This window comes from Pan troglodytes, chromosome 16 (assembly GCF_028858775.2).
Source record: "Pan troglodytes isolate AG18354 chromosome 16, NHGRI_mPanTro3-v2.0_pri, whole genome shotgun sequence".
In the NCBI taxonomy this organism is placed as follows: Eukaryota; Metazoa; Chordata; class Mammalia; order Primates; family Hominidae; genus Pan; species Pan troglodytes.
The window spans coordinates 64,516,319-64,540,726 of record NC_072414.2 but is presented as its reverse complement, the minus strand read 5'-3'; the positions used below and the strand labels follow the sequence as shown (position 1 = coordinate 64,540,726).

Sequence of the window (24,408 nt, the reverse complement as noted above, 5' to 3'; positions counted from 1 at the left end):
AATTACCTCAAGATCCTTTAGTTGTTAAGAATATGTTTGGTTTGCATCCAGTCTCTTAATTTGTCCTCCATGTCTACCATTTGCTACTTACTTCTTTGTCCTTTTCCTGTCTTCCAGACCTATTTTCTGTAATGCCTGCTCTATTTCTTTCTGCTATCAACATGGTTTCAAGTTCTACAAAATCACTATTTATCCTTTCATTTTTTTTCTGTTCTGTCAGTTCCCTTTTCACCTTCTGTTGTTTTATCAGTTTACCTCTGATCCCTCATCTCAAGAGTCTTATGTTTAATTTCCTAAGACGAAGCTGATTTCTTCTAATTATGATTGTTTTATTTAAGACTACTATGCCTAGATAGTAGTCCAGGCATAGAAGAATAGGCTGGATTCTTAACTACCCACACTGTTTACCTGGGCACTATCTGGAAGTTCCTTCAGTTTGCTGGCTTCTATGTAAATCATTGCTTCTGAAAATCAGACCAAAATAAAAAGGAACTGACTCAATGTAAAGCACTGTAGTTGAGGCATCTTTAATGAGTTAACCAAATACTTCTCTCTGCTTCATTGACTTGGAAGAGCTGCAAAGCTTATCCTAGGACTGTGCTTCTCTCCTTCCCTGTAACCCTGTCTATCCTTTCCAGGAAATCATATTGATCAAAGTAAAAAAACAAGCAGCAGTATGGTTTCTCCTTCAGCCTTTCCTTAGTGAAGAAAGGGCACAAGCAGGGTAACACCCATTCCTATGGCCTATATTTCTCTACATTAAGATTTTCATATAGACAATAATCTGTCAATTTAAAAAATATTAGATTTAAGAAGTTTCTCAGTAGATTGTAAATTCTCTTCTCTCCAGGATTATTTCTGCACATTGAGTATATTTACAGAAACACAGTTGAGCAACCTGGTACTCAGACCACTTTCCAGAATATTTGAATCTTAATTTTTCATTTTACTTGCCTGCTATAGAGAAACATACCAAATAATATGAATTAAATTTCAAGGCAGGAAAGTTACAGCCTAAGAGCTCTTATGTCTGGTTGAGGAGAGAGGAAATGGGGCTGGTAGGGATCACCACTGGCTAATGCTTCTTCTCGAATCCTGAGTGACTGTGGCATCACTGCCATTCAAATATTTAATTTTATCTTCAAAGCTACTAAGTCTTCATACTTCATAAAGACCAACAACTATTGGAGAAGTACTAATTCTCACAATAGAATCAGAAAAGCAAAATGTAAAACCAATTTAAAGATATAAAGTAGGCTTTTCTACACTGTATTCCTTTATTTATTTATTTATTTACTTATTTGTGGGGGAGGGGGAGACAAAGTCTCTCTCTGTCACCCAGGCTGGCTTCATCTCAGCTCACTGCAATTTCCACCTCCCGGGTTCAAACATTTCTTGTGCCTCAGCCTCTGGAGTAGCGGATTACGGATGTGTGCCACCACGCCTGGCTAATTTTTTTGTGATTTTAGTAGAGATGGGGTTTCGCCATGTTGGCCAGGCTGGTCTCAAACTCCTGGGCTCAAGTGATCTGCCCACCTCAGCCTCCCAAAGTGCTGGGATTACAGGTGTGAGCTACCACGCCCAGCCTCTATGCTTATTCTTAAACTATCAGAGCTCAATCCTCCTATCCAGTCTTTTAATGCTTCCATTATACATTTGCAAGTCAACTAGCTATTGCTATAAGCCTGAGAGGGAGTAAAAATAAGCACACATATGAAAATGTATTAAAAAACACATTATAGATTACATGTACCCATGTATGAAAATGTATATACACGTAATGTTTACTTCTAAATGACCAAAACATTTCTGTTTTAACACTCACATATGGCAGTTTATGGGTATCGGATTGCAATTTCAAAATACTACAAAAGTCACAATTATTCTATACCTTATAGTTCTGACAAAGAACAAAAATCCATGGTGCCAAAACCCTTCCAAGAACTGCCATTTCAACTCCCCCCAGCCACATTAACCTGTTAATGATGTAATTTTTTTCTACTTTTAGAAAATGTACATTTAAGGGAAAATGTCAAAGGAGCAAAGGAATATCTTAAATTCATTTAAATCATACGAATGAATAAGAACTGCCGTCACATTTATAAAAAGCAAAAGTAACATGAGGTATGAAGATGACTGTCTTAAAACAGCAATACGGAATAATAAGTCATAAAAAATACTAAAATAAATAGTTCTTTCTCTTCTGGGGAATGGGATCGGAACTGAGGGTTTGGAGCACTGTTTTTCATTTATAACTCTTGGGAAACTATTGGACTTTTAAAAAATCATGATTGTGTTACTTTGATAAAAAATTAAATTTAAAAAAGGGCTCCTGAGGCAGAATATAAGTTTTCAAACAAATTAAAAGATATTACTGCATCCTTTGTGGTTTTTAAAGTTATTCTTTCAAAAGAATGTAAGATGACTGGCATAACTACATACCTCTACTAGGTAAGTTCAGAATTCCAAAGAACCAAAACCATCTAAAGGAGTTAAGGATAGAAAACCTTTTTATCCTAAGGAAAGCTTTTAGCCCTCATGTTACAAACAACAACAACAACAAAAATCAAATGAGAACTCACACAAATCTGTTAACAGCTTGCTATAAAAGACTTAGGTTTCTTAAGCTAATCTCTAAAAAAAATGGGTATTCTACGTAGTTTTTATAGCTAAATATACATACTGCTCATATTTTTCAGAAAAAGTAGAATACTTTTTGAGGCCATAAGATTTTTCTATTAGCCTAATTTTTTTTAAAAAGGCATTATAATAAAATAAAACCTAAAAAAACAGCATTGTAATAAAATCTCCTAAGTTTGCTTACTGCTAAGCAAAAGAATGCTTGATAGAGCAGCTACTAATTAATACTACTTCCAAGTGGCAGCACAAAAATCTTACTGCATACTTTATCCTTTTTAGTTCTGAGCCAGGATGAAGGCAGGTGGATTAAGGAACTAACCACAGCGAAACAGATGTTAAGATAACTCTTTCTAGGCTCGAATTCGCAAAACCATAACAGAATTACAATAAACTACGCCATCTTCCAAAGGGATCCAATACCCATTTACTACAGAAAAACCTAAATATCCAAAAGCCAAGTGAACAGTAAATTGACCTCTTACATCCCCCCCATTCAGCTTTTACAATAAAAAATTTTGCTAATCAAAAAGCTTTTTTACATAATAAAATTTTATTGTTTCTCATGAGTTTTAAAGGTAGATGTAAAACTATGCAGGTAAATAAAATTTCAAAAGAAAAAAAAAGGCTATGTGCAGTAGCTAGTGAGCCTGTATCCCAGCACTGTGGGAGGACAAGCTGGGAGGATCGCTCAAGCCCAGGAGTTCGGAACCAGCCTGAACAATATAGCAAGACCCTATCTCTATTAGAAATAAAATTTAAAAGATAAAAATAAAAGTATGGAGGACATTTACAAAAGAAGTTAATGACTATTCTTTTTCTAACACAGAATGGAGAACATCTCTACAATACAGGCTTTAGAAGACACAGATGCTGGTTTTCACAGGGTGTTCCAGCCACACTACAAACACATGTGTCATCTTTACTGGTGGTTGTCTACGACTTCTGGCTTATGACTATTTCAGTTTTACCAAGATCATCAAACACATAAATTTGTAATCGGAGGTCCCTGGCATTTCAACAATTGTGCAGAATCCAAACGTTATAACTTATTTACAAATGTTCTCTGCCCCCGCCCCACCCTCGCACTCCCAGGAGAAGGTTCAAGATTGTATTACTTTTTCAAAAGAGACTACAGTCCCCAAAACGACAAGAACCATTATTTTTAAAAAACTATTTTTACTTCAAAGAAAACCAAGACAGTGGCTTTTTTTGTCCACCTCTTTCCAAATATGTGCATTAAAGGAAATCTACACCCTCTGCTTAATGGTCTTTTGCTCCTGCTATACATTTTTATCTAGAAAATAAAACACACTACTACTTGTGATTCATGCAACAGTGGATCTCATTCCAACTGAAGAGAAATATCGTTTCTTCAAGTATATAAAAAAATTGTCTTTTTATTGTTTTGATAATGATTTTTCAATATATCTAATGCAAGTCCTCAGGCTGTAAAAGTTGAAAGCCTATGAATCAAACAAGTATGTTTAAAATTTAGCTATGTTAAAACAAATTATCCATCAAAACACAAGGTAGTAACATAATTAAGTTCCATTTAACATAGTTCCCTCACCTATTCAGCAACTATATGTAGGAATTATGCTAGTTAGTTGTAATGTCAATTGTTTGGAAGGAAAGAGATGAATACCTGTTTGTAGTATGACATGCTACTTAGCATGCAAGAATGGGAGAAGAATCCTAGAGAAGTACAGAAAACTAACTTCAAGATGTTGAAACAAGTTGGTAAAAGTGGTAAGAATACAGACAATAAGAAGACATAGGAGGCATCGATTTGTGAGGTACAGAATTGTACATGATGGCTATGAGCACAACCCCAGAATGAAGTATTCTTGATATGCTCTGATTCTGTACAAAGCTACAGCTCTTAAGATTGAGGCCTGAATAGCAGAGGGCATCTCAAGGAATATACAGTTATAAGCAAAGACATACAGAATGGAGTGAATGTACACAAGGTTTTCAAACCCCAAATCCGGGGAGTATGGCTTTGATGTGGCAGAAACCACAAGGGTAGCAGAGGTTGCTCAAATAAGTTAACACAATCTAAGTTAAATTTAGGATAGATTTGATATACTAGAGCCTAGGAGAGCAGTGAGAAAAGCTGTCTTGGCAAAATGTAAGTTTACTTGTAGGTACAAAGGAACTATTAATCCTACATGTCCAGGAAAAAAGATGGACCTTCCCTTTAAGACTGATCCTTTTCCTATGTCTGTGTATATGTGTTTTAAAATGATTTTTATTTTGCAATAACACAATCCTAGAGAAGTACATAAACATGCAGCTTACAAACTGTTATAAAACAAACACCAGTATATAAATACCACCCAGGACAAGAAACAGAAGACTGCTAGTACTCTACAAGCCCCCCTAAACGTATGATCACTACCCTGTTTTTTTTTTAATAATTACACCTAAATATGCATCCTTAAACAATGTAAACTTAGTTTCAACTGTTTTAATCACTGCCCTTTTTAAATAGCTACACCACCTAAACACACATCCTTAAACAATATAAACTTAGTTTCAACTGTTTTTATATTTTATGTAAGTAGAACCATATAGTAGATAGGTATTACTTGGGGTCCTTTTCTTTTCACTATGTTTTTAAGATTTATCTATGCTGTGGCTTGTAGCTTTTGCTCATTTATTTTGCACTGCTGAATAGTTACTATGTCAATATACCATAATTATCTATCTAGTGTAATAGTGATAAACATCTGGGTTGTTTATAGGTTGAAGTATGAATAAATACTGCTATGAACATGCTTATATATGACTTTTTCTTTTTTTTGAGACAGGGTCTCACTCTGTCGCCCAGGTTGTAGTGCAGTGGCATAAAAATGGCTCACAGCAGCCTTGACCTCCTAGGCTCCAGCAATCCTCCCACCTCAGCCTCCTGAGTAGCTGGGACTACAAGCAGATGCCACCATGCATAGCTAATTGTTTAATTTTCTGTAAATACGGGGTCTCACTATGTTGCCCAAGCTGATCTGTAACTCCTGGCCTCAAGCGATTCTCCCATGTTGCTGAGTCCACAGGCATGAGCCACCACCGGTTTTATATATGACTTTCAATGTAGATGTGCACGTATTTCTTTCTATTGGATATATACCTGAGAGCGGAATTATTGGGTCAAAGAAAAAATAAATTTTTCATATTTCTTTCTAAAGACATTTATTCTAACAATTTACCTCCAGATTCTGATTTTTCCACATGTACAATCACATTGTTTGTGAATACACAATCACATTGTCAGTGAATATTAACAGCCAGGGGCCGGGCCCACGGGCTCACGCCTATAATCCCAGCACTTCTGAAGACAGGTGGATTCCTTGAGCTCAGGAGTTCAAGACCAGCCTGGCCAACATGGTGAAACCCCATCTCTACTAAAAATACAAAAATCAGCTGTGCTTGGGGGCATGGTCCTGTAGTCCCAGCTACTTGGGAGGCTGAGACAGGAGAATTGCTTGAACCTGGGAGGTAGGGGGCTGCAGTGAGCCATGATCTCACCACTGCACCCCAGCCTGGGAGACAGAGCAAGACCCCATCTCAAAAAAAAAAGAAAACCCCCCAAAACACAAGCATTTCTCTTACAACACTGTATTTTGTTTTCATTTTTTGATGTTCTACTGGCTAGAATCATTTCTAGTATAATGCTGAATTGAACTGGAGATACGATATCCACATCTTGAACTCCCATCTAAAAGGGAAATCTTTTTTAACATTTCAGTGTATAAACTATGATATCTCCTACAAATGTTTCTGTAAGATTTATAAGGTTAACAAAGTTCTAGATTGCTAATAGCTTCTTTTTAAAATCATGAAGCAAAGGCTCCTTGGCATCTCTGAAATGTTTTTCTCATCAATTTGTTCAAGTGACCAATCATGCTGAATTGTTTCAGGTTAAACCAACCTAGCATTCCCAGGATTCACCTCAGGTGGCCATGCTGGGTTACCCTCCTTTTTATATATGTACTGCTGAATTCAATTTGCTAATATTCTGAGGTGTTTCTGTTGTTCCAGTTTTTGTTTTGTGTGTGTGCGTGTGTGTATGTATGGTTTTTTTGTATCTATGTACATGAGACAAACTGGTGTATAATCTTTCCTTGGGTTTTGGTATAAAGGTTATGATATCCTTATGAAGGCAGAAGATCCTATTTTTCTGTTCTTTAGAATAATATAAGGTTGAAGTTACTGTCATATTAAATGTTATGGTAGAACTTTCCAGTATAACCATTTGAACTTCAACTTTTCTTTATAAAAACATTTTAAATTATGGATTTCATTTCTTTATAGTTAACAAGGATACAGGTTTACTATTTCTTATGTCAGTTTTGGGAAATTGCCTATTTCTAGGAATCTACCCATTTCGTCTATCAAGTTTGAATAGTTGTCCATAATTTTAAGAGTTTTTTTTTAAACCATCCACAAGATCCTAGTGATACTCTGTTTTCATTCCTGATACTGGTTATTTAGGATCTCTCTTTTTCCTAACCTCATCAAAGTGTCAACGTTATCAGTCTTAAACAAACAAACAAAAAATCTTATGGCTTCTTGATCCCTTCTACTGCATGTTTTCTATTTTATTATATTCTGTTCTTTATTTCTTTCCTTGTATTTTCCCTATATTTATTTTGTTGTTCTTTTCCTAACTTGAGACCTCTAAGCTTATTACTTGAGACTTTTAAGATGAATGCTTAGCTCATTATGCATTTAAGGTTATAAATTCCAAAGTACAACATTCTGCAAGATTTTTCCCTTTAACAGACAAATAGTTGCTTAAATAACAATTATGAGTATTTGAAACTTCAATCAACGCTGGCAGAACAAAATGTTGGTTGGCTTTAAAAAGATACAAAAGCTAGGTACAACATAAAACCATCTATATTAATTAAAACATACTGTTTATGAATGTATTTTCCATGAACATAGTATTCTAGGTAAGGTTTATTTTCTTTCAAAAGATTGAGGTATCATCTTACTATCACTTTCACTGTTGCTGTTGAGCTGTGCTCTAGAATATTATTATACCTATACTTTCACTCTTTTGAAAGCAGCCTTTCTTGTATCTCATTGCTTTAGATTTTTTATTTTTGCTGATTTTGTAGTTTTACTAAGATGTTTTTAAATGTGGATTTCTGGTCAGGCCCAGTGGCTCACCCCTATAATACCAGCACTTTGGGAGGCTGGGGCAGGCAGATCACCTGAGGTCAGGAGTTCGAGACCAGCCTGGCCAACGTGGCGAAACCCCATCTCTACTAAAAATACTAAAGTTAACCAGGCCTAGTGGCTCGTGCCTGTAATTCCAGGTACTCAGAAAGCTGAGGCCCTAGAATGCCTTGAACCCGGGAGGTGCAAGCTGCACTGAGCTGAGACTGTGCCACTGCACTCCAGCCTGGACAACAGAATGAAACTGTGTTTCAATAAATAAATAAATAAATAAATAAATAAATAAAAATGTGGATTTCTTTTTACCATATTTCATAAAATCTAAAATGCTTTCGTGCTGAAATTTCATGATCTTAACAGAAGTTGACATGGAAAATTTTTCACGAGTCAAAATTTCAATCTTTTTGGACTGTAAGGTGTTATTAATTGAAAGATGCATCCAGATTTCAGATGTTAAAATGTGAAAAATTGTGTATCTTAGGATCAGTGAAACAAGTAGCTATCACACATGGGAACTGTTATGTTTCTTGAGTCTATGACATTTGGGTCTTTTACCAATCTGGAAAATTCTCAGTCATTTTATCTTAAAATATTGCCTCTGCCACATTCTCTCCTCTCTTTCTAAAACTCAATGAGACCTTCTCATTATATCCTCTGTATTTCTTAACCTCTTCTGTATTTTCCATCTTTTAACGGATATACTTAATTCCGGATCATTGTTTGATTTTCAAATACACTAAACTCTCTTCAGCTTTGTCCAGTCTGCTGTTAAACTATCTCACAAAGTTAATTTTGCTTATTTTGTTTAGTTATAAAAATTCTGATTTTTTTCCAAATCTGAATGACAGCTCCCTGGTGATAGCATACTCATTTTGGTCTAGGTCTGACAATTCCAGTATCTTAAGTTCCAGGTTGTTATGTTTTAATTAGAAAAATAATTTGAGAAAATAGTTTAAAGTCTTAAATAATGTTATTTCCCTAGAGAAGATTTACGTTTGTTTCTGTTATATACGGGGGCTATCTTAACCCAAGTTCAAGGTTTAAGGTTTTCTGGACTACCCAAAAGACATGAAGATCATCTTCAGTCTTTAAGGAGCTAGTGTATTCAATTTTCGCTCTTAGTAGACCTAATATTCCAACGTCCCCCTCTACTAACAAAGGGCAAACAAAACTCACAGCTAAGTCTCTTAGCTACCTCTTCTGGATCAACATATACTGCTAGAGCAACAAGGACTGGAAGCTTGTTTCTCTAAATTTCCCTTGATTCCCAAACTCTCAACCTCGAACCTCTATTTCCTATCTTACTAATTATTTGATAATCTTACTTTTCAAACATGTTTCAGTATTTCACCTAGCCTCTTCTAGTGTATTTAGTGAAGGGAACGGTCAAAATTACCAGAAGTTTCCCAGAGTCTCCTATATTTTGTCTCAGTTAAAACTAATTTTACTTCTCTTTCCATCTACCCTCTGCTATCAATTTAGCTGTCACTATTGTAAGTCAGGACAATATTTTCCTTTTACCTGGATAGTTAAAATAGCTCATTTATTACTAGATTTTTTTCTGAAATAATGCTTTTCCATCATTATTTCTCCATAAAACAACGTTCAAGGGCTTCCCAATAAACAGAGAAAAATTCCAAATTCACTTACTTAAAATTCAAGGCCCTTATAACGTGCATTAAACATTTCCAACCATTTCCCCTCTATTCTTCGCATACTCCAGACATTCAATCTCATAATTGTTCAACATATATTCCTTAAACTTTGTGCCCCACTTAGTTTTGTTTTCTGAGCCTTAAATACCCAGGTTCCCATATCACTTCTGCCCTTCCTTGTCCAATCAAATGCCACACCTCATTACTAAATCCTTTCCCACCTAAGTCAAAAATAAAAATTTATCTCTAAGTACCATGGAGCCATAAAAACTTATCTCTACGTACCATGGGGGTCTATTGTATGATACACTGTTGTGTGTAACTCCTCATCACCAAGCTCCTGCTCAATGTCTTAAACATAGCTGATATTTAAAAAATTCCTGGCAGGGTGCAGTGGCTCAGGCCAAGAGAGGAGGACTGCTTGAGTCCAGGAGTTCCAGACCAGTGTGGTCAACAAAGTAAGGTCCCATCTCTACAAAAAATTTGCTAGGTGTTGTGGTGCACAGTCCTACCCACTAGGGAGGCTGAGGCGAGAGGATCAGTTTGAGCCCCGGAGTTCAAGGATGCAGTCAGCTGTGATCACGCCACTGCACTCCAGTCTAGGTGAGATAGTGAGATAGGGGGAGCAAGAATTCTGTGTTCTTAATCACTGTACTATAATGAGATAGTACATTTGCTTTTTTTTTTTGAGACGGAGTCTCGCTCTGTCGCCCAGGCTGGAGTGCAGTGGTGGATCTCGGCTCACTGCAAGCTCCGCCTCCCGGGTTCACGCCATTCTCCTGCTTCAGGCTCCTGAGAAGCTGGGACTACATGCGCCCATCACCACACGCGGCTAATTTTTTGTATTTTTAGTAGAGACGGGGTTTCACTGTGTTAGCCAGGATGGTCTCGATCTCCTGACCTCATGATCCGCCCACCTTGGCCTCCCAAAGTGCTGGGATTACAGGCATGAGCCACCACACCCAGCCGTACATTTGCCTCTTGCCCTTCACTACTCTCCTCAATAATACGTGAATTGTTTTTTGTTTTTTGTCTGAGACAGGGTCTCACTTGGTCACTCAGGCTAGAGTACAGTGACATGATCACAGATCACAGCTCCACCCTCCTGGGCTCCAGCAATCCTCCTGCCTCAGCCTTCTGAGTAGCTGGGACTATAGGTGTGCATCACCACACCTAGCTAATTTTTTATTTTTTTGTAGAGATGGGGGTCTCCCTATGTTGTCCAGGCTAGTCTCAAACTCCTACGCTCAAGCGATCTTCCTGCCACAGTCAGCTAAAGTTCTGGGATCACAGGCATGAGCCACTGTGCCCGGCCCTGGATTGTTTAAACAGGAAAAATTTCACTGTATTGTAGAATAGTGATAAATGTCATCAAAAAGGCAAGGTTTCTGAAAAACCAAATTTACTTTCACCATCCCTGAGGCTAATTATGAAATTATATATTATTAATAATGTGGCTACAAAAAGTTCCATGTTATCATAATCACATCCAAGTATTAACACTAGTACCTATCCATTAAATGGGTATTAATGCTTCAGAATGAAAAGTGAAAAGCTATTTGTAACAGAGTCCAGGAAAGACTGAAATCCTTCTTCAGGATTCTTTAATTATACCTGTCCAAGTATAATTAAGTTTTATAGGTGGTTGAAAACTTAACCTTAAGTTTTATAGGTAGTTAAGTTTTCAACCACCTATATTTCATCCCACCTCAAACACACCAATTAATTCATTAGCATTTACCCTATATACTACCATACTATCAACTGAAATGAGTTTTTAAATGTTATTATAATAAGCCTACAAGAAATCTGAGCTGCAAGAAAGACACTTTTTTTTTTTTACTTGTTATCAACTTAAAAGTAGCTCCATTGTTGATGCTGTTTCTAAAAGCTCCCAAAATGAAATCTAATTTACATTCATGTCATAACTTCAATAAAATTCTATTACAGAAAAGAAAACCTATAAATGGCTGGATTTAATTAAAATACTTAGTAAACAATGGCTATATATTAGGAACTGCGTTATGTGTAGGAATACAAGAAAAGTAGGATAGTTTCTGCACAAAGAACCTCAAATAGAAGTGGTAAAATACTAAATCAAATAAACAATACGGTGCAAAGCAGGTAGATCTTGAGAAATAAGAAAAGCTGTCTCAGAAGAAAAGGTTAACTTGAGTTTTGAAGGAAAATTAGGAAAAAAGACAGTAAGAAAGGCAAGTCAGGCCTGGGCCAATGACAGTACAATTCCAAAGATGCTCCCTAGAGCTGCACAGTAAACAGAAGCCCTGGGTCAAAACACAATTGCAAAGCTGAGGCAGCAGAAAAATGAATTTGGTGACTGTCACAAAAGTTTTGTACTACTAAAGTGTAATATGAGAACAGACATAAGGATACGGAGATAAAAAAAAAAGCTAGCAAGGTAAACAGAGGACACAATTCACTTTCCCATCCCTCCAGGTGAGAGAATTCCTCCCAGGCAGGAGCAGGGAGACAGTTTATCAAAAACTCACTACTCAAAGAAGGTTCAATGAGGTAATCTATCAAAGGAGTAAGGAGATATCCAGCTCTCAGACGTTGCAGAGGTATTAGTTGTGGTGTCATATGCCCAATATTGATGTTATCAGCAGTGATACCTGTGCCCAATGGCAGCAGCAACAGTGCCTCCACTAAAATAGTTTGACATTCTGATTTTGGCATTTTCCTGACTGCACAGCCTTCACACCTAAGATTCTCAATCTTTAATGTCTATTTCACTTTTAACTTCTTAAAGTTTGTTTATAATGAAAAATCCTGACTGATACACCAGGAAAGGAGGAAAAGGTTCAAGATATGACAGATGAAATAATGGAGGCAATATCCCACAAAAATCATGATAGTATCAAAACCCAGATGGAAGACTTGACAGATAACGGTTGTTGCTGTATTTCTGATTTTCTGCTTTGCTTTGCTTCATCTGGAGAGGCATGGAAAGAAATTAGTAATTATAGAAAATTCTATTTAGTTTGTAAAACAGAAGAGAAATTAATCTGCAGAGATTTAAAAAAAAAAAAAAGAGCATTAGACAGTAAAAGAAAGAAAATGACAGTGGTCTGGAAAACTGCTATAATGGATAAAAGAAAAGACCATAAAGTTAAAGGTGTCCTTTCTCCACCAGCTCCGACCTTTGCCCAAAATTTATCTTATTTAATTTTTTAAGAGTCAGGGTCTTCCTCTGTCGAGCAGGTTGGAATGCAAGATCAGGGTTCACTGCAGTCTCTGCACTGAAGTGAGACTCCCACCTCGGCCTCTCTGGTAGGCAGCACTGCAGGTACACACTATCATGCCCAGCTAAGTTTCCTACTTCTTTTTAAAGGCGGAGTCTCACTGTGTTGCCCAGGCTGGTCTGGAACTCCTGGCTTCAAGTGACCCTCCAACCTAAGCCTCCTGAGTCACCAGAATTGCAGGGTTGAACCACTGTACCTGCCTCAAAATATATTTTTAAAAAGAAAAAATCACATTCATTTTTAGGGTCAGTATAAATTTGTTTAAACTATAGACTAAGAGGCATGGGGCAAACAAGAGGAATAACTGGCAAGGATCTATTTATACCTCTATTGCCCTCAGGGGACCATGAGCACCTCCCTCCAGGGCAGGGACTATGGCTTACTAATGAATAAAATAAAAAGAAATACTAATATGCCTGGTATATGGAAATGACAAAGGAAAAGAAAATTTTAAAATATTTCACAATTTTAACTAGGATAAGATTTATCTTTAAATATATCGAAATAAGGAGAAATGACACTTTAATACAGTCAGTGTTACCCATTAGGAAGCATGATTTTTAAAAAATACGATGTTACAAACCTTATGGGCTATATGTAGACTAAAGGTAGGTATATTGCTTACCTTTTCTTAACAATTCCTAGGATACTAAATACCTACAGGATTACCATATGGGTAACCTCAATTTTTATATGCAAAAAATGTGGAGATTGAACATGGTGGCTCATGCTTGCAATCCCAGCACTTTGTGGGGCTGAGGTGAGAGGATCGCTTGTGTCTAGGAGTTTGAGACCAGCCTGGACAACATAGCGAGACCCTGCTTCTACAAAAAAATTGAGAAAAAAAAAAAAGAATGTGGAGGAACACAGGGGTCACCGAAGCTACAACTACTTACATTCCATGTTTCTTTTCATTTTCCAAGAGAACTGAAGGAAGAAGTAATGGAAAGGGACTGGGCACTGTGGGTTTTTTTCACTTCTCAGGTGATTTTAATGGGCAATCACTTTAATAGTTAATCAGTCGATTCTTCTGGGTTTCCTAGATTATATACTTTACATATAATTTATCTTCCTTTCTAGTCTTTATGCCACTTATTTAATTTTCCATGTATTACGTTATTTATCAGAACTTCCAATACATTCAAATGGTGGTGACAGCCATAATCCTTGTTTGATTACAATGGGCATGTTTCTGATGCTTCAACATTAAGTATAATTTTATTGTAGATTTTAGTTGATACCTTTAATCAATCTGAGAAATCACTTTCTCAGTTTGCTAAGAATCTAGCTTTCACTAAATCATGAGTTAATGCACAATTTTATTAAAATGCATAACTGACATTTATTATGATTATTCTTTATCTTCATAAATCTGTTAATGTTGTAAATGTTATAAATGAAAAAATTTTCCCCCGATGATGATCTATTCTTGCATTCTTAGGACAAATCCTACTAAATTGGCCAGGCATAGTGGCTCATGCCTATAATCCCAGCACTTTGGGAGGCTGAGGCGGGCAGATCACTTGAGTTCAGGAGTTTGAGATCAGCCTGGCCAACATGGTGAAACCCCATCTCTACTAAAAATAAAGAAAAAAACTAGCCAGAGATGGTGGCACGCACCTGTAGTTCCAGATACTTGGGAGAGGCTAAGGCGGGAGAATCATTTGAACCTGGGAGGCGGAGGTTGCAGTGAGCCAAGATCGCACCACTGCACTCCAGCCTGGGTGACAGAGTGAGACCCTGTCTCAAAAGGAAAAAAAGAGAAATCCTACTAAGAGTCATTGATTCAATCATTATTTTATTTATAAATTCAACAGCTATGTTTATAAGTATCATTTTCTCATACTGTCTGTCAAATTTTGGAACTGGGTTATTCTGATCTGGCTAACATGAATTAATGATGTCCTACCATTTTCAATGTTTGGAGATAATTTTCTACAGGAACTGGCAGTTCCTTGAACATTTATGAGACAGAACTTACCCATAAAATCATCCAGTACTCTTTGGGGAAGGAGTGGAATCTTTTACTATATTCACCATATTTTTCTGGTTATGGGTTTACTCTATTTTTCTACTTCTTCTTGAGGGACAATTTAGGTAATTTCCATTTCTAAGCTTTCAAATGTATGTAAAAGTGGACCAGCTTGGGCCGGCGCAGTGGCTCACACAGCACTTTGGGAGGCCAAGGTGGGCGGATCACTTGAGGTCAGAGTTCCAGACCAGCCTAGCCAACATGGCAAAACCCCGTCTCTACCAAAAAATACAAACATTAGCTAGGCATGGTGGCGCACGCCTGTAATCGCTTGAACTGGGAGGCAGAGGTTGCAATGAGCGGAGATTGCACCATTGCACTCCAGCCTGGGCAACCGAGCAAGACTCCATCTCAAAAAAAAAAAAAAAAAAAGGCCGGGCACAGTGGCTCACACCTGTAATCCCAGCACTTTTGGAGGCCGAGGTGGGCGGACCACGAGGTCAGGAGATCGAGACCATCTTAGCTAATATGGTGAAACCCCATCTCTACTAAAAATACAAAAAAATTCACCAGGCATGGTGGCAGGCGCCTATAGTCCTAGCTACTCGGGAGGCTGAGGCAGGCAAATGGCGTGAGCCCGGGAGGCGGAGCTTGCAGTGAGCCGAGATCGCGCCACTGCACTCCAGCCTGGGCAAAAGAGCGAGACTCCATCTCAAAAAAAAAAAAAAAAAAGATGTAAAAGTAGCACACGGTATTTTTCCTACCTCTAATTATGCCTTATTATTCTCAATGTTGTGTCTTCTCCCCCTCCCCCAACACATTTGCCAACGGTTTATTTCCCCCTTTAAAAGAAAAAAAAACTTATTTTTTTTTAGAGCAGTTCACAGCAAACATATGCAGAAGCTACAGCTCCCATATAACCCTGTCCTAATACACACACATAGCCTCCCTATCAACAACACAGAGTGGTACATTCGATGAACCTACATTGACACACCGTTGTTACCCAAAGTCTGTAGTTTACATAAGGGTTCTTATTTGATGTTATACACTCTATGGGTCAGGACAAATGCATAATGATATGTATCCACCATTACAGTATCATACAAAATAGTTTAGGCCCCCACCCACCCAAAAAAAAAAAAAAAACTGTGCTGTTGACTATTCATCCCTCCCTCTTCACTAACCCCTAGCAACCACTGATCTTTTCATTGTCTTCATAGTTTTGCCTTTTCCAGAGTGTCACACAGGTGGAATTGTACAGTATACAGCCATTGCAGATTGGCTTATTTCATTTAATAATATGCATTTAAAGTCCCTCCACGGTTTTTCATGGTTTGATAGCTGATTTCTTTAGCACGGAATAATATCCCACTTCTGGATGTACCACAGTTTACACATCCTTTCATCTACTGAAAGACATCTTGGTTGCTTCCAAGTTTTGGCAATTATGAATAAAGCTGCTATGAACATCCATGTGCAGGTTTTTGTGTGGACACAGTTTTCAACTCATTTGGGTAATTTTAAAGAAGTGTTGATTGCTGAGTTACATAGTAAGAGTACATTTTGTATTTTAAGAATCTGCCACACTGTCTTCCATTTTGTGGCTGTACCATTTTGCATTCCCACGAGAAATGAATGAGAGTTCCTACCGCTCCACATCCTGGTCCACATTTGGTAGTCAGTATTTTGATTTTGGCCATTCTAATAGGTATGTACTGGTATCTCAATGTTGTTTTAATTTGCATTTCCCTGATGGCATAGGACATGGAGCATCTTTTCATTTATTTGCCATCTGTATAACTTCTTTGGTGAGGTGTCTGTTAAGCTCTTTGGCCCATTTTTTAATCAGATTGTTTTCTTACTGTTGAGTTTTAAGAGTTCTTTGTATATTTCGGACAAGAGTCCTTTGTTACATGTGTCTTTTGCAAATATCTTCTCCCAGTCTGTAGCTTATCTTCCAGAAAATTCATGTCAAAGATCTTTATCTTTTTTGTTGTTGTTGTTGCTCTCTAGTTCATTAATATCTAATTTTATCTTAAATACCTTTTCTACTTTCTTTGGGTTTATTTTATTTTTCTAACTTCCTGTTTCAAAGACTTGGTCCTTTTTTTTACCTCATTCTCTTGTTTTTATTTTTCTTTTTTTCGAGACAGAGTCTCACTCTGTTGCCCAGGCTGTAGTGCAATGGCACAATCTCAGCTCACCACAACCTCAGCCTCCCAGGTTCAAGCCATTTTCGTGCCTCAGCTTCCACGTCCTGCATAGCTGGAATAACAGGTGTCCATCACCACGCCTGGCTAACTTTTGTGTTTTTAGTAAAGATGGGGTTTCACCATGTAGGCCAGGCTGGTCTCAAACTCCTGGCCTCATGTGAGCTGCCTTCCCTGGCCTCACAATGTGCTGGGATTACAGGTGTGAGCCATGGTGCACAGCCCAGTTTTTTACCTCATTTTCTTTTTCTAATAAAAACCCTTAAGACTGTAAATTGCCCTGGACCTTTTCAGCCACATCTCATCTTTGTATTCTCATTATTTAATTCTAATTATTTTAATGTAAGAATAAACCGAGAGATAAAGCAAAAATTGTACCCACAAAACAAGAACAAAGTTATTAAAAGGAATAAGATGGATACTGTTGAATAAACAATTCAATACGACTATAAAGCAGAATGGATGCAGGAAGAAAAGCAAGATAAATTGAGGAATTTTCACAGAACAAAGTCAAAAACAAAGATGAGTACAGTCACTGGCACTTGCCCAAGTGTTGGGGGTGGGGAGATGAATACAGAAGAAGTATTTTTTAGAAAGTTAGAAGACATGCTGGATGCAATGACTCATGCCTGTAACCCCAGCACTTTGGGAGGTAGAGAGGGGCAGATCACCTGAAGTCAGGAGTTTGAGACCAGCCTGGCCAACGTGGTGAAACCCTCTCTCTACTAAAAATACAAAAATTAGCCAGGCATGGTGGTGGGTGCCTGTAACCCCAGCTACTCAGGAGGCTAAGGCAGGAGGATCCCTTGAACTCACAAGGCGGAGGTTGCAGTGAGCCAAGATGGCACCACTTGCACTCCCTCCAGCCTGGCTGACAGAGGCAAGACTCCATCTTAAAAAAAAAAAAAAGTTAGAAGACATGGAAAGAGATCCACAAGTTTCAACATGGATCCAGGAATTCCAGAAAGCATCAAGAGAATGGAGAAAAGGTATGTTGAACAAATAACAGCTGAGAATTTCCAAAACCAAAAATATGAATTGTCAGACTTAAAGGGCCCAACAGTTTATGTTTTCAAAACTCACATCCAGAAATATTACAGTAAGTTTCAGTATATTAAGAGTTTCTATTATAGGACTTAAAGTTTGTCACATATGAAACAATTTATATTACAGGATATATTCTAGAAGAAAAACAGTGTATTCAGAAAAAAAATAGTGGTATGCAAAAAGCAAATTAGCCAGAAAAGGGGGGGGGGCATTAAATACATACATAGTAAAAACGCTTACAATCAAATAAAAAATTCAAATATCGACTGGGCAGTGGCTCATGTCTGTAATTCCAGCATTTTGGGAGTTCAAGGTGAAAGGATTGCTTGGGTCCAGGAGTTTGAGACCAGCCTGTGCAACATGGTGAAACCCCATCTCTACAAAAAAATACAAAAACTAACTAGGTATGGTGATGCGTGCCTGTGGTCCCAGCTACTGGGGGTGCTGAAATGGAAGGACTGCTTGAGCCCAGGAGGTCAAGGCTATAGTGAGCCATGATCTCACCACTGCACTCCAGCCTGGGTGACAGAGTGAGACCCTGTCTCAAAAAGAAAAGAAAAAAAAAAATTCAAACATCAACTTATCAAGCTGATAGGGACAAGGAAAGGACAAAGAAAAAAATTTATGCTACAGTTTTTGTCTTGTACAGAGGATGGATTAAAACTTCAAGTAAATATTGTTAGAAACTTTTATATAGTTTTAAGTAGGCATGTACAAATTGTAAAAGTGACTAGAAAAACTGAAATAGAATATATATATAAATTTGAAATTATTCGAGAAAAAGGAAAATCTGATGAGGCCAACAGAATAAGCGAACAGAAAACATAACAAATATAAAGCACAACTTAAAATGACAGTAATTTAATCTAAACATTAATTATAAAACATGAATATGTTAATCTCTGATATTAAAAGATAATAGATTTTTCATTCAGATTTTTTTAAACGGCACCTACATGGTATTTACAAAAGACACTCCTAAAACCCAGAAAGGTTGAATATTTAAAAAATGGAAAATATACATCAGTCAAATGCTTTAAAAAAAAAAAAGTGTGGCAGTGCTAATAGCAGACAACATAAAATATAATGTGAAAATCATTAAATGAGACAAAAAGATATTGCATATTGATTTTAAAGACACTATTTAAAGACTGAATTATAAATCTTTTAGGTACCCAATAGCTTCTCTACAGAAACTACAAGGAGAAACTGAAACGTTCACATACTCAGAAGTTTCCCAGAAACCTCCTTTTAATTTAAATTCACACTTACCACCTATTTTTTTTAGAGCAGTTTAAGGTTCCCAGAAAAACTGAGCAGAAGCTACAGTTCCCATATTAAGTACAAAATTTAGTACAACATTAAATCCAATAGTACATAAATATTAAGTACAATATTTAATGGAAAAATATTTTCAGCAGTGTTATAGGACAAAATTCAGAATGTCTTGGAGAAATACATTAATATGAGAGAAACTCTGAGTAAATCAGTGTTAATTCATTAGAGTTTCACAAGTAAACGATAAAAACTCTTTCTCCTAGTAGAGGTGTCATCAAATAAAAAAACCTGAAAGTAAATGTTACCAAAATTAAGAAACACCACTGATGTCAAAAAATACGGTCAGGGCTGGGCACAGTGGCTCACAACTGTAATCCCAGCACTTTGGGAGGCTGAGGCGGGCAGATCACCTGAGGTTGGGAGTTCGAGACCAGCCTGACCAACACTGAGAAACCCTGTTTCTAATAAAAATACAAAAATTAGCCAGGCATGGTGGAGAGTGCCTGTAATCCCAGTTACTTGGGAGGCTGAGACAGGAGAATCGCTTGAACCCAGGAGGTGGAGGTTGCGGTGAGCCGAGGTCACGCCATTGCACTCCAGCCTGGGCAACAAGAGCGAAACTCCGTCTCAAAAAAAACAAACAAACAAACAAAAAAAACATGGTTAGAATGCATAAAAAGAAAAATCAAAGTAGTTGAACATGTTATCCTTCATGAACCATGGGAAAGTTTTATACAGTATGTGTTTGTTTTGAAATAGTTGTTACTATTAAATTGTAATTTAATAGTAACAATAGATATTATTTACAATGTAATTTAATAGATACAAGGTGTATGAAATGGGGTGATATTCTCGGTATTATTTATGTTTTATAAAGTACTCTCTGAATTTTAAAATCAAATGGGAAATACTTTCCATTTATTTCTATAATATATGGGTTGTCAGTTCCCAACAACTAGGTTTAATTTTTTATTAAATTTAGAATTGATAATGAAATAAACATAAGTTGTCAACCTACCACCATTAACAAGTGTCGCAAATTTCCATTCAAACAAATTTCCAAACTAAAGAGCAGAACAAGATTAAGAATGACATTAATACTGTCATTCTCCAGTCCCACTAATTTCTTCTCTTTTAAAACTATAAAGATTTTCAGAAAGAAAATATTTTTAAAAACCCAATGGAATAGAATCCTGCCCTGAAACCAGAGAACCAGTCCAAGCACCTGGTCTGGTGGCCAGAAAAGCCTAAGCAACTTCTCAATTTTGTTTCTACTGAATAAATGCTACTAATAACAGGTTAAAGGTTTGTGAGCAAGAATTTTTTTTTTTTTTTGAGATGGAGTCTCGCTCTGTTGCCAGGCTGGAGTGTAGTAGCGCCATCTCTGCTCACTGCAACCTCCGCCTCCCAGGTTAAAGTGATTCTCCTGCCTCAGCCTCCTGAGTAGCTGGAACTACAGGCATACGCCACCACACCCAGCTAATTTTTGTATTTTTACTAGAGACGGGGCTTCAGCATGTTGGCCAGGGTGGTCTCAATCTCCTGACCTCGTGTTCCACCTGCCACAGCCTCCCAAAGTGCTGGGATTACAGGCGTGAGCCACCACGCCCGGCTGAGCAAGAAATCTTTTTAAGTAATTAAAAGGAGGATCTTACTCATGTACTCCAAGAATGTTATCAGGTGCTTTTTTTCTCTACCTGCTTTCAGTTCTTGGTACCCAAGAGGATATATGTAGAAGATACTGAAGCACCACCCCCAAACACACATACTCCCAAATAAAAAGAAACACTAAGACTGAATTCCCTAACATTAAATTTACTGCAAAATTTACAAAAGGGGAATACAAGAAATTAAAGCAGTCACTAGTTGCACACTGGGTTGTCCACATACTGGTATATTAATCAATTCCCTTACTTGATTCTTGTAAATTCGGTTCAATAGGCTTTCTGTGTTACTTCTAAGTACAAAGCTGACAATATAGTTCCTTACCTTTCCATTAGCTTCTCTTTATCCCAATTGAAGTGGCTAAGGAGTATTCTTGTGATAGTTGCTGGATTCTAAAGAAGGAGGGGAAAAAAAGTCATTTTAAGGTAATAGCACTTCATGGACATTTAGTGAACTCCTAGGTTGAAGTTAAATTTCCATAATACTCCACCCAAATTTCCATCCCTAGAGTTATTTCTTTATTCCTCTAAGGAAATATATTTGAATGATAAGATCAAGACTATTTAAACATAGTCTGCCACACTACTATGTCAGGTTTCTTTAGGATTAAAAATAAGCCAAAAAGAAATTAAACAGAAAGTAAGTTACTATAGTAAATCCGGCGCTGTCTTAATTGCAAAAAAAAAAATAATTTCAGCAGACTGCCACATCAGCACACTAAATGTAATCAAAATTTCAGCCAGGCAGGGTGCTCACACCTGTAATCCCAGCACTTAGAGAGGCCAAGGCAGGCTGACTGCTTGAGCTCAGGAGTTTGTGACCAGCCTGGGCAACAAGGCAAAACCCGTCCCTAATAAAAATACAAAAATTAGCCAGGTGTAGTGGTACACACCTGTAGTCCCAGCTACTTGGGAGGCTGAGGCACGAGAATCACCTGAACCTGGGAGATGGAGGTTGCAGTGAGCCAAGATCACACCACTGCACTCCAGCCTGGGCAACAGGGCAAGACTCTGACTCAAAAAAAAAAAAAAAAAAAAATTGTTTTAAAAAAGGAAAATTTCCAACACTCAGGCACGATCGCATGTGCCTATAGTCCTAACCACTCAGGAGGTTGAGGCAGGAGGATCTCAGGCCCCGGAGTTCGAGTGAAGCCTGGACAACATAGTTAGACCCAGTCTCTTTTAAAAAAATCATTTAATACCTTACACACTGAATAGTTCAAATGAGTTCAAATCACTTTTAAGTTAGAAGGATACTTCAGAGATATTTAACCAAAATGAAAAAATACTGTACCACATAGTAGTTTACAGGGCATACTTTTAGGCTGCTATTTCAAGAAAGAAAAGTTACCACTATGAAATAAAACCAAAGTTTACTGCCTTATCATTCAATGCTGTCACAAATATCTCCATTTCCCATAAAACTAGTGAGCTTACTATTTGTGCACAAAATTTTAACTCAAAATGCAATGGGGCCTAAGAAGTCAGCAAGGCCTGACTCATTCAAAGATACAAGAGCTAGTTACAATAGCAGAAGTGGAACTCAAACATGTGTCTGGGATTACAGGCGTGAGCCACCACGCCCAGCTGAGCAAGAAATCTTTTTAAGTAATTAAAGGAGGATCTTACTCATGTACTCCAAGAATGTTATCAGGTGCTTTTTTTCTCTACCTGCTTTCAGTTCTTGGTACCCAAGAGGATATATGTAGAAGATATATCCTCTTCTACAGAAGGGAGGGAGTATAACTTGATGTTGCTAGTGCCAAATATTGTTTCTAGCCACAAGTTCCCAAATCTGTTATTGGTTTATCAAAAGTAACTAAGTTTTGTTAAAACAGATTCCTAGTTTCCACCACCATATTTTTATTTAATATGGTTAGGGCAAGGGCTCCCTAAATGTGCTCACTGCCATGTGAGGCATGACAGGTAGGAGACTCAAACTATAATTCCATGCTTCTGGCTAGGGGAATAAAGAAGGCCCCTGGGAGCTGAAGAATATAGGTGAAATCACTGATGATTAAGAGACAGAAAAGTAGATCCCTAAGTCTGTGGGCCCGGCTGCAAGCTATCTATATATATATGGAACAGATCCAAAGAAGTGTAAGGGAGACTTTCACAATAAAATTAGGATATAAATCACTGCTTAAGTGCTAGATCAACCAAAGTGGGAATGGGAGGGGCAAATGCAAACAACATGGCAAAGACTTTGAAAACTGAAGAGATAATGGAACCACTGCCTATATAAGATGAGAAAGAATTTGCAGGTATAAACTAAATAGGTCAATTTGTCTACTAAAACAAATCTTAAACTTTCTCTACAGCACTTCAACAGGACTCAGAATCTCACAATACAATATTCAAAATGTCCGCGATAGAATCTAAACTACCAAACACAGCAAATACAAAAAACAAAAAACTGACCAATTCTTAAAGCAGAAGATAATCAACAGATGCTGACTCCTAGATGACCCAGATATTACAATTATCAAAGACTTTTAAAGCAGTTTTTTTATATTTTTTTATTTTTATTTTTTATTTTTCGAGATGTAGTTCCACTCTTGCTGACCAGGCTGGAGTGCAATGGCACGATCTCGGCTCCCACAACCTCCACCTCCCGGGTTCAAGCAATTCTCCTGCCTCAGCCTCCCAAGTAGCTGGGATTACAGGCATGCGCCACCATGCCCGTCTAATTTTTTGTATTTTTAGTAGAGACAGGGTTTCTCCATGTTGGTCAGGCAGGTCTCGAACTCCCGACCTCAGGTGATCTGCCCACCTCGGCCTCCCAAAGTGCTCGGATTACAGGCCAGCAGTTACTACAACCATGATCCATTAGGTAAAAAAAGAACACCTTAAAACAAATGAAATGTGAAATTATCTTTTTTGTTGTTTTCTTGATGGAGTCTTGTTCTGTCATTCAGGCTGGAGTGCAGTGGCGTGATCTAGGCTCACTGCACCCTCTGCCTCCTGGATTCAAGCAATTCTCCTGAGTGGCTGGGATTACAGGGGCATGCCACCACACTCAGCTAATTTTCTTTATTTTTAGTAGAGAGGGTGAAACCCCCTCTACTGGTCTCAAACTCCTGACCTCAAATGATCCACCCACCTTGGCCTCCCAAAGTGCTGGGATTACAGGCATGAGCCACTGCGCCTGGCCAAAATCCTCTTTTTTTTTTTTAAGACAAGGTCTTGCTTTGTCGTCCAGGATGGAGTGCAGTGGTGCAATCTCAGCTTGCTGCAGCCTCAACCTCTTGGTTCAGGTGATTCTCCCACCTCAGCCTCCTGAGCAGCTGAACTACAGGCATGCACCACCGTACCCAGCTAATATTTTGTATTTTCAGTAGCGACAGGGTTTTGCTATACTGCCCAAGCTGGTCTCGAACTCCTAGACTCAAATGATCCTCCCACCTTGACCTCCCAAAGTGCTGGGATTACAGAGCCCGGTCTGAAATTCTCAAAAAAGAAAGAGTTTACTATTTTTTTAAAAAATGAAAA

The 24,408-nt window shown here is 37.7% G+C and overlaps 1 protein-coding gene across 1 annotated transcript in view; it reads right to left on the bottom strand.

The window, feature by feature from the left end:
• Positions 1 to 24,408, bottom strand: part of ARIH1 (ariadne RBR E3 ubiquitin protein ligase 1) — a 112,142-nt gene that overhangs the window by 47,712 nt on the left and 40,022 nt on the right. Inside the window, exon 2 of the mRNA NM_001244645.2 lies at positions 21,242 to 21,309. Coding sequence (NP_001231574.1) covers positions 21,242 to 21,309 — 68 coding nt within the window. The remainder of the gene's footprint in view (positions 1 to 21,241; positions 21,310 to 24,408) is intronic.